An 11,327-nucleotide genomic window follows, 5' to 3' on the forward strand; every position below is an offset into this window, starting at 1 on the left:
GGCAAGACAATAAATGCATCCATTTTAGCTACAATTCACCCCTAAAAAGATTCTACCAACCCCAAATGACTGCCTTATCTGAAGAAAAGTGAAAAATGGAGAGAACATGGCACGACGTACAGACAAACCTGCTTCAGTTTTAGTCAAATGCTCAAATTTGTCACCTTAAAAAATAGCGAGGGAGCTGAATTTGCTTCCCACATTGAAGAAACTAATCTCAATTCCACAAAAGGAATTAAGATGAAGGATGCAAATGTTTTACATAGTCTGCTTAAACAACTCCCACTCCTCTAATGACAGGTGGCACAAAGCTTGCTTTCCTGAGAGTTTTAAAAGCCACTGGCTCCCAGGGAGCGTTAGTAACTAGTGCCCTGACACCGCTCATAGGATCTGGACCATGTCTGGAATGGTGATCCACAACAGCTCTAAAAAATGCTGTTTTGTGGCTTGTCTGACCTTACCTTTGAGATGCTGCAGGAGAAAGGGGGTGTGTGCTAACCCTTTTCCTAACACCCCTTTCTTCAAATATCAACCTGCAATTTTTTTCCTCATCTACATTGCTATGGGCAATTTTGGTCAGAGGAGATACTTGTGGGGCTATTGCTGTGGGATTAAGAAACTATTTTGAGAGCAATGGCAAGTACCAGGAGTCCAGTGGTTTAGGGTCTCCTTGTTAATTTTTAACTGCTTTCTTGGTCATCCTTTTGTAATGTAATCTAATTAATTAAAAATTCTCTGGTCACAAGGCCCACACAACACACTGTGGACATGGAAAGCAAATGATACCCTGATTTAGAGGCTAACTTAGACCTAGAGTCTGATCTATCACAAAGATTAGGATTCAAACTACAAGAGCACAACTGAGATGTAGGTTATTTTGTTTACATTTTTCTTAAAAGCTTTTCATTAACAGGTCTATTTCTGAAAAAATAGAGCTCCTCTCTCAACCCTGACTGTTTAGAAAGAGCTGTCCTTTATCAGAGGTGACACCTCCCACCGCTTGCTTTTCCATTCTTGTCTGACAGGTTCCAATGCTCTAGTATGTGGCAGCAAAGTCCTTTGGGATGCACTGTTCTTACTTCCTTGTGAAACTGGAAGGACATTCATTTGCTTGCTCATAAAAAAAGACCAAGAGGAAATTCATGCTGCCAGGGTGCAGGCCAGCAGTAAAGGGACATAGCTGTGATGAAGCTCATTACATTTCAGGGCATTGCAGTGAAGAGTCCCGCTGTGAAGGTCATATTGTAGCCGTAGCTGCATTCAAGGTGGCGATGGGTGAGGACAGGAAAGCACTGCTCTAATAGCTGCGTTCTCTCTCCCTTGCTTTTCACCTACCAGTGCTTGGCTGTTGGCTGTCGCTATGTGCTGCCGAGTCCTTCTTTGCTTGCCCTTCCTCCTGCAAGTGTAACAGTGGCAACCTGGAAGTGGACTGTAGCGGCTTGGGCCTCTCTTCCATCCCCTCAGACATCCCCACAAACACCAGGACCTTCCTCTTTCTCAACAACAAACTCAGCATCCTGCCAGGAGCAGTGTTTTCCAACCTCTCTGCCCTACAGAGGCTGGATCTATCCAACAACTTCTTGGACCAGCTCCCTCAGAACATCTTCAGCGACCTGGGGAACCTCACAGAGCTTCAGCTGAGGAACAACAGCATCCGGGCCTTGGACAAGGACCTCCTACAACACACGGCCCTGCTGCGCCAGCTGGACCTCTCCATCAACGGCCTGGCCCAGATACCTTCGGGCATCTTTGATGACCTGCCTGCTCTCCGCTCCCTCTCTCTCAGGTCCAATCGCCTGCAGAGCCTGGACAGGGTGACCTTCGAACCACTAACCAGCCTGCAGCAGCTCCAAGTTGGGGATAACCCCTGGGAATGTGACTGCAACCTCCGAGACTTCAAGCACTGGATGGAGTGGTTCTCCTACAGAGGTAGGTGCTCTCGCAGCGGGAGCCAAGCATGGACGTGCTAGTTTTCCATGGAAAAGCAGAGAAAGGCAGGCAGGGAAGAAACATGGGCAGATATATTTGGCAGGTCAGGCTGACCTGATTACCAGATCTTAGCCAAGGAGCATGAGGGCCATGCTACATTAGGGCTATGCTAAAAGACAGTTTAGTGCCACCACACCTTTGTATAGCAACACTGCCAGGCTGAGTTGTCCTCTGCCAGCCCAGATCTCCTATTTCCTTGCTTTGTTTCTAATCTGAAAAATTATTTTTCTTTTTTTCTTAGGGGGGAGGGGGAGAGCGGGAAGAACTTTCCTCAAACATCATCAAAATTTTGGGATTATGAGTTCCCCTCACCCTTTCTGCCTATAAAAATAAATGCTTTTCACACTGGAAAAGAACCGTCCCATTCTCTTACTTAAGCCAGAAGAAGTAAAAGCCAGATTTTGCTGTAAAGCATCAGGTTTGCTTTCAACAAAAGAACCATAGGAAACACCGACACTTAGGAAAATACCGCAATTAATATTGGCAAACCCAAACTAAAGCTCAAATTAACAAACCAGGCCCCAAGTCAGGCTGGCTCCAAAATCGTCATTTCAAACCAGGCAGTTTTGACAAGTTTGTATTTCCAGCTTTTCCTTGAAATATGGAAGGCTGGAAAGCTACGTATCACTTAGCATGAATGCTGATGGGATGACACGCTTTCAGGAGCTGTGACTCAAAGAAAGATGGCACATTTCACCGGAATGACGATTGAAGGCCTAACCTTCTCTCACTGAAGTCATTGAGTAGGAAAGGGTCTCAAATCATGCGGATAGCAACAGTCAGCTGTCACATCCCAGCTGATCCCAGCCATGCTGCAAAGAGATTATCTACGCCTATGGCTACACTGCAGTCTGAAATATGCATTTGTGTGAGCAGAATCAAACAAGCATACAAGTGCCACTTTCCTCTTTTTTTTTTTCTTTTTGTTTGTTTTCTTTCTTGACTCTCATATCACAGAGTCCATGGAAAGCACACAGAGTTAATTTTCCTTTTTTTTTTCCCCTTCCAAAGAAATTGCCCAAATTCACTCAAGCATTTGTTTCAACATCTGTCACTATTTTCACAGAGGGAGGATGGATTAGTTGTTAGAAGATGGGTCTGTGTGTCTGTTGTTATTTTGAGAAGATACAGCCTGGTCCTATCTTTTCGCTTTAATTTCTCCTTTTCTAAAATGGTTCTAGTGACACTTACATAACTCACTAAACAGTATGAGGCTGACTTAATAAACGGTTTCAGAAGGCTTTCATGTCTTGGCCTGAAAGACATCTATGCAGATATGCACAATGAGCTCTAGTGTCAATTCCAACCTAGGCAGAAGCACCCCAGCCAGCTGCCATGGTTGACACTGTTCCAGCTGTGGAGGGTGAAGGCATGCAAAATGTCTCCAAGTTAGGCAAAACAATAGTTTTAAAGGATATTACATGTGCTCCTTCTGGCCAGTGCATGGAGGTGCACTCCCTTCCTCCACCTTTGACATGCACTGTGGATCTCTCAGGACATGGAGGTCTGTAGCACCTCCTGACTTCAGCGTCACCCTTGAACTCTAGAAACATCCTGCACTAGATCATGGCTGCCTTTTGGGGATGGGAGAAGCTCTCTGAATACTCTCTCTACTTAGCAATGAGGGACTACATATTACTACATGCATGAGGGACTGGATTTTATAGCCGCACTACTATGATAAAGCAGTTCCCCACTCGATAACCATAATGCTGCTATGCCTGATTTCTGCAGGGCAAATCCTTGTCAGGTGTGAATGGAGTCATAGGAACTCATCCCACCTGAGGATTTAGCTCTACTGTCATTGTATCAGCATGAAGCTGTGGTTCACTCCTATTATCTCTATTGGGACAGGTGGGAAAATTGACCAGCTGGCATGTACCCTGCCCAAGGAGCTGAAAGGGAAGGATATGCGAATGGTGCCCATGGAGATGTTTAACTACTGCTCCCAGCTGGATGATGAGAACAGCTCTACAGTGCTGGACAATACTGGCCCACCCTGCACTAAAGGAAGCCCAACTCCTTCCAAATCTAAATTGGGCCCAGAAACAGAAGTGGAGCCCAGTGTGGGATGCCCTCAGAAACAGCGATACAGGCCTGTGAGCGTGCGTCGGGCTATTGGCACTGTGATCATCGCAGGGGTGGTTTGCGGCATTGTTTGCATCATGATGGTAGTGGCAGCTGCTTATGGTTGCATCTATGCCTCCCTCATGGCCAAGTACCACCGGGAGCTGAAGAAGAGGCAGCCACTCATGGGTGACACAGAAGGTGAACATGAAGAGCAAAAACAGATCTCTTCTGTGGCATGAAACTCTTCTAGGAAGGAAGGGACAGCAATGAACAAAGGTACCTGAGAGCAGTCAAGCATGGGGTCCTCCCAAAATACATCCTCCCAGACAGACAGACAGACTGTGCTATTGCTCCACTCACCCAAGTAGTGCAACATGCTTTTGGGGGGTCAGGGCACCTGGCTCAACTTCTGTTCCTCTGCACCAGGCCATTCTGTGCCCTTTCACCCTTGGGCCCTCCCAGACAAATAAAGTAGAGTCAGACCTCGAGTGCTTGCTGTGCCTCATGCCCTTGCACAGAGCTTCCTTTGCATGCCTGCTGTGGAGGCAGCTGGCACCTTCTGGGAACCTGTGTCATCCTCTCAGCTTCAGTCCTGAGTCGTCCTGTATCCTGTCAAGAGCTCTCTGCGAACAGAGAGAGCAGCTCTGTGAAAACCTGCGTGAGGAGCAGGACACCAGAAGTGTCCATGCCTCGCTGTTAGGGTCACTGCTGTTGCGTGACAGTAAGTTGCTGACCACCCTACAGGTCAGTGCCGCTGAGAGCACATCAGAAGGGAGGGAAAGTCCCTAGGGGATGACAACAGTTAGAGAAAGATTTCCCTTCTCACTTTTAAAGGTGGAAAGATACCTGTATCACTCTAACACACTGCTAGGGAGCATAGCGTCCCCCTTTTTGCTCCTGGCCAAGTAAAAATCTGTGAGCTGACACACACACGTCATTTGTTATAGGTGTACAGATATAGAGCCGTCCGCCTATACACACACACACTTACTGACTCATTTTGATCCCAACACGCACACGGAGTCAGCCCCAACTCCAGACATCCAGGCACCCCACCTGCGCATGCAGAGCCACATGCGCACATGCTGATCTCCCCTCTGTGTGCAGCCATGAATACATTCAGCCTCATCATAATAGTGCAAAGTACCTTCTGGTTCAGACAAAATACACACACCCTGCCACTGAGGACTTGACAAAAACATCTCAGCCATAGTGCAGAGCCAGTGGAAATGGGCAGAAGAGGATGGAGAGAGGCAAAGTTATAAAGGTTACAGCATGAGTCTGTGGAAATGAATACAGAGCATGAAAAAAATAAGGTGTGTTCTTGTTTTCTATTTTATGTTTCCTATGATAAATGGAGAGCGTGAGGATGTGAAGCCTCCATTTGGAAATCTTTGATTGGCAGAGTAGAAGTGGGTCATCAGGAAAGACTAGAAGAGAAGGTGGTTTACCAGCCTCAGCAGTGTAAGCCACGCTGAGGAGTAGTGTGAGCCTAGGGGAAGGTGGCAGGAGAAGGCAACACACAATCCAAGAGCTGGCGTGGCTGGCAGAGGGACAAGCACAGTGTATGGAGTAGGGTTATGCAGCTGGGCTGACTGAAGAGAGGGGGCACAATTCTGGAAGGTCTTGAGGTGAAGGCTGAAACCTAGACCACAGCATGGCACAGGTGGGAGAGCCCAGGAAGGGTCCAGCGCAGTAGGCAGCACAGCCCACCATACGCTCCCCTCACCATCACTCCTGTATTCACTACCATCCACAGCTGCACATAAGTGTGCCCGCACACACAACCGCGCACACTGCCACTGTCACACAGAGTGACTTCCCCCAACCAGATTTTAAAGCCCTCAGACTGCAGTGCCTCCTATTACTCTTAGCTCTTTCCCACCTGACAGAAGAAAAAAAAAAAAAAAAGTGAGAGGAAAAAAAAAAAGAAAGGAACTCAACATAAGGACTCATTTTGTATCACTGGAAGTGGGATAAAATGCTGTCTCTGGGGAAGAGCGCACATTGCCATGGCAACCTGCTCTAACCCGTCACAGTGGGTATTCCTGGGCGAGGAAGATGACACCGGAGGTCGTGCATCCACAGTGCCTGTGGATGGTGTGATCCCTGCCATCAGGAAACAAGCTGGCAGCCAGCCCAGCTTTGCAGGGTGTTTTGCTAGCAACCTGTGTTCAGAGCCCAGCACGCGCTGCAGGTGGACCCTGCCAGGGCACCTCACCTCTTCCCCCTGCTCCAGCTGGATCCCGATGCCTTCAGACGTCTCACAGCCCTCCTGCTCACTGCTGCTGGATCAGTGAGAGGAAAAAAAAAAAGAAAGGAACTCAACATAAGGACTCATTTTGTATCACTGGAAGTGGGATAAAATGCTGTCTCTGGGGAAGAGCGCACATTGCCATGGCAACCTGCTCTAACCCGTCACAGTGGGTATTCCTGGGCGAGGAAGATGACACCGGAGGTCGTGCATCCACAGTGCCTGTGGATGGTGTGATCCCTGCCATCAGGAAACAAGCTGGCAGCCAGCCCAGCTTTGCAGGGTGTTTTGCTAGCAACCTGTGTTCAGAGCCCAGCACGCGCTGCAGGTGGACCCTGCCAGGGCACCTCACCTCTTCCCCCTGCTCCAGCTGGATCCCGATGCCTTCAGACGTCTCACAGCCCTCCTGCTCACTGCTGCTGGATCCCTGTGGAAATGATGCACGCTGGCTCCTCACCCCCGTCTGGTCCCAGACAGGTGGCTATACTGTCCCATGGGCACCCAATGCCAAGTCTCTAATCAAAAATCCCTCCTGGCCTACCCTGGGCCACCAGAGGCAGACACAGGATGCTCTGCACTGTTCTGGCATGACTTCCCTTTGACACAGGGATGCACGGGACAGAGGAGGATGTTCTTCAGGAAGCAGAAGACCAGGCTGCCCTGGAAGGAGGACTGGGAGAAGCTGTCCACCCACAAGTGTGCACACACATTGTACCCACACTCCCAGGACACTGCTTGTGGGGAAGAGGAGGAGGAAGAGGAGGAGGGGGGTTGGCAAGATGTGAGGAGGAAGGACTCTTCCCCCGTGCACTGTATAGCCACACCAACCATCCCATCTGCTGCAACTGTAGCCCACTCTGAAGGGCAGAACTGGTGCACTGCAGACTCCGTATGCGTGTTACTGCTGCTCCACATTCCCAGCAAGCCAGGACTAGACTCTGCCTGCTGGATCCAAACCTCTCCCCAACCTCCCTCTCAGGGGACCTTGTCTCTTTACCATACCGGACTCCACAGTCATACTTGAAATGGGACTTGAGTCAGAGCGGTATATTTATAGATCTATATTTTACTTGCATCAAATAATGGTGAACATTGCACAAAAAAAATGGGATCTATATATGTGTGTGTGTGTGTATGTATGTGTGTGTGTGTGTGAGTGAGCAAGAGAGTGAGAGAGATTGTTCGTAAGGGGATAGACTAGAGGTAAAATGAATGGGAGGGAGGCAGGGGACAATGCAGGGGTTGGGGGGAGGAATCCTCCTTTCCCTGCAGCTTCCCTGTGACCTCCTCCTGCCCTGACCAATTTTTCTTTGTTGCTAACAAAATTTTCTATATCTTGTGTTGTGGGGCTGATGATGACCTAGCCCATCCTTTCCTTTTTGTTTTCATTTGTAAGGCAGAAAGTCTGGATTCATCTCAACCCTAGACAAGGGACTGCTATGTTTAGAAATGCACCCAAGAAAGGAGAAGACAGGAAAGGGGAGAAAAGAGAGCTGCTGAAAAACATGAAGGCTGGCTGCTATGGGGAGTTGTACTGGAAAGCAAACGCTGTACTTGGAAGGACAAGGACTTGTCTGTCCTCTTTCACGCAGCACAGAGTAACAGGGTTCACTGGGAAATGCCCTCTTTATACCACTGACTGCAAACAGGCTCTTACTCTGTTCCCTAGCTCACCTGGAAAACCAGCTGCCCCAGTGTGACTGAGCTGCTGCACTGTCTGCAGGCACTCTAGGGAACATGGTATCCAGTGTGGTCAGAAGTGAAGCTCTGCTGTGGCGTGATGGATACAGAACGAGACCCAGTGCTCCCGGTGTGCCCAGGCAATGGGCTCCTCTGGTGTGTGGGGACAGGGGCTCCTGTTCTCCCTGCGGGCATGGCTAGGCATGGGGGGAATTCCCCTGAATGCACCCTTTGGTGCAGGCAGGTGTATCAATGCCACATGCAGGTGCCTGCCCTCAGAAAACGGTCTTCTGGGGCAGGCAGGTCTGACGCGTGCCAGGGCGATGGTAGGGGCTGGCAGGGCCACCAGAAACACCTCTTCTGCTCCCCCCGCTCCCCTTCCCCACACACCCACCTGTGGTACAGGCAGGCACATTTCTTGCAGGGAACAGATGGCACTTGTAATTTCTTTTTCTTTTTGTTACTGTTTGAGGGAGAGCAACAAGATTTTCTAAAATGATTGAATGGAGGTTTCTTTGGCATGAGACAGAAAATTTTTAAAGGTATATTATATTTCTGGCTTGTTGTTACAGAAGAATAATAAAGAATGTATTTTCCTATGCTCCTTCTTGTTTAAATGAGATCTCTGATAGTTCCCTTCTCTCCCCTACCCCCTGCAAAAGCAAACACTGTAGGGATACAGCCAGCCAAACAAAAAGGCCCCTGAATTCCCACATAGGTGTATGCTTGTCTGTACATAGTGTTTGAACTTGGGATGAACATAGACATACACACACACATATACACTATATCAGTGTAGGTCCTAGGCGAGCACGTACCGGTAGTCCGGGTGAGGCTGTAGGACTAAATACACAGTCAGTCAAGGTGAGACCCTAGATCTAGAAACACACACACACACAGTGCTCCAGGGACACAGCCAGACAAGGGCGATTGTGTAACAAGGATAAGATACTGTGGCAATCAGCTCATTACATAAAAGTAGAAAGGGCCAAATTAATCCCTAGTGTAAGAACGTAGAAGCCAATGGAGTTATATTCAGGTCAAATTTGATTCCAAAAGCTTTTTTTTTTTTTTTTTTAATTAGAGCATAATGTTCAATAAAACTTACAATAACAAATAGTGAGCTATGGGTTCCTACATCTCCAGATTCCTGGCCCTCCTGAGCAAGGTTACTTTGAAATGAATGGAAATTGCTATCTAATCCTATTGCACCCCCAAGTACACAAGCTGTCACCCCTAGAGCTAAAAGAGTCTCTCCACCAGCTGTTCACTGGCTAGGTCTGTCACACACAGCTAAGAAGTTTATATTCCCCTCTTCTCCACTTCCAATGCTATGCATACACAATTCATCACACACTCTTCCTGTGGCAAACAGTTCATCCCGATGCACCTGGAACCACAAAAGATGTCAAACCCTGCCGCAAGCAAACCCTTGTGCCACCATACTCCCACTGTTATACTCAGCCACGCTGTTATACTCAGTCTGATCTTCAGAGAGAAACTGGGAGCAGAACCCAGATACTCTTAATCCGATAACAGCTGAGGCATCTGCTCTGCTGAAAAGGTATGTGCCGCAAGGGAATCACCATTATTGTTTAACAGTATGGTGTCTATGACACATAGTTTAATCTAATTTTGCCATGTAGGTAGAGGAGCGCACACAGATACTACTAAGCAGTTCCTATAATACCAGAAATGTAGAGCAGAAAAAAGCAAAGCCAACACAATCATCCAGTGACTCTAGGCTTTTTGGTTCATGAATTATCTGGGAGCAGGCTGTGATTTTCTGCAATTTGATTATCTTTCTTTTTGCAAATGTATTCGCCCTGTATACATATCCACTCATGCACATATATAACTCCAGATATATATAAACACATAATTACGTATATGCATATATAATAGATGTAAAATATATATAATAGAAATCCTCCTCGCTATCTTGTTCATTGGCAGCTTGCTGTGCCGGTTGGAACAGTGTTTGCTAGTACTGATTGGAAGCACGGGTCAGAGGGTCAGCTTCTATCCTCTGATTAGATAAGGTGAGTCCTAGCATGGGATTTCTGAGGACCAAAAAGCTATCCCTCTGTGAATACTGTGCAATACAGACAAAATAATAAGCATTCCCTGATGAGTACAGTTACAGAATGGAGTGAAAGCAAATAAAGATTTCCTGTGTCATTTTGGGGAGCTCCCCACAGCAGTAGCAGCCCAGGAAATCTGGGGACAAGGCAGCATCCTCACAACTTTTCTCCCTTTAGAAGGTGGGGGAGAAGCAACCAATGGGGGCCAGACCTCTCCTTCCCATGGTGGCACTGTGCTGCAGCCAGGCAGAGGCCATGTGCAGGACACCTGGAGCCAAGGAGAAAGCAAAGCGTGAAGCTAAGAATAACTCTGCCTTGCATTGAGCTTCTGGGCCAGGACAAAAACATGCTGCTCTTTGCTCGGGGCTCCAAGTTGAGATTTGGCCCTTCAAATTTGCTTTTTCTGTGTCCTAACTTGGGAATAAATTTGTTTGTTAGAACAGCTGCAGAAAATCAACTTGTAAAGGGCACCGAATGAGCGACAAATGCAGGTATTTCATTTGAGGAAATATGCACCGATGATACACTGAGATATTCAACCACCTCTGCATAAAGCTCAGGGGAAACATCCAGAGTAACAACAATGCTTTGCATTTCTATAGTGCTTGCCTTTGGCAGCTCCCTGGGAGCTTGCAAACATTAATGAATTCACAGAGGCAGAGATTCAGAGAGTATAAAGGCCAGAAGGGACTTTAGATCATCCAGTTTGACCTTCTGCGTGTCGCATGCTACTTAGAAAGTGCGCAGAAAAGAACCACAAACATTATTTGAGGGTGGCAGAAAATGCCTTGCTGTGAAAGGCTTAAAGACCTCAATCTGTTTAGCTTATGAAACAGAAAATAGAGAAGTTATCCTGTACAAAGTCCAACAGTGAGAGTTTACATGCAGCTAAGATGAATCTTCCAGAAAGGCATCTACCTTTGATTTAAAAAACATCCAAGAGATGAAAAAAAACCTTTTCCCCTGGTACCTTGCTACAATAACTATTCATGCTTACTGTTAGCATTCATGCTTAATATCTCATTTGAATCTGTTTGGTTTCCTGTCACAAGTTTTTGTTATGCTTCTCTCCCCTAGATTAAAAAAACCAAATGTTCAGTAACCAGCATCTCTCTCTGTGAAGGTACTTTAATCAAATCATCTCTCAGCATTCTTTTTGCTAAAATAAGCAGATTGAGTTCATTGAGTCTTTTGCTGTAAAGCATTTCCTCACCTCTGGAACAACACTGTAGACTTTTGTTGCACTCTTT

General features: G+C 47.2%; 2 protein-coding genes across 2 annotated transcripts in view; one reads left to right on the plus strand and one right to left on the minus strand.

Annotated features, from left to right (window-relative positions):
* LRTM2 (leucine-rich repeats and transmembrane domains 2) overlaps window positions 1–4,547 on the plus strand; it is an 8,630-nt gene extending 4,083 nt beyond the window's left edge. The window contains exons 3-4 of the mRNA XM_009879631.1: window positions 1,339–1,929; window positions 3,844–4,547. Of these exons, the coding sequence (XP_009877933.1) occupies window positions 1,339–1,929; window positions 3,844–4,298 (1,046 nt within the window). The 3' untranslated portion in view covers window positions 4,299–4,547. The remainder of the gene's footprint in view (window positions 1–1,338; window positions 1,930–3,843) is intronic.
* Window positions 1–11,327, minus strand: part of CACNA2D4 (calcium channel, voltage-dependent, alpha 2/delta subunit 4) — a 132,522-nt gene that overhangs the window by 46,775 nt on the left and 74,420 nt on the right. The window lies entirely within an intron of this gene.

This window comes from Charadrius vociferus, unplaced genomic scaffold (genome assembly GCF_000708025.1).
Source record: "Charadrius vociferus isolate BGI_N301 unplaced genomic scaffold, ASM70802v2 scaffold90, whole genome shotgun sequence".
Classification (NCBI taxonomy): domain Eukaryota; kingdom Metazoa; phylum Chordata; class Aves; order Charadriiformes; family Charadriidae; genus Charadrius; species Charadrius vociferus.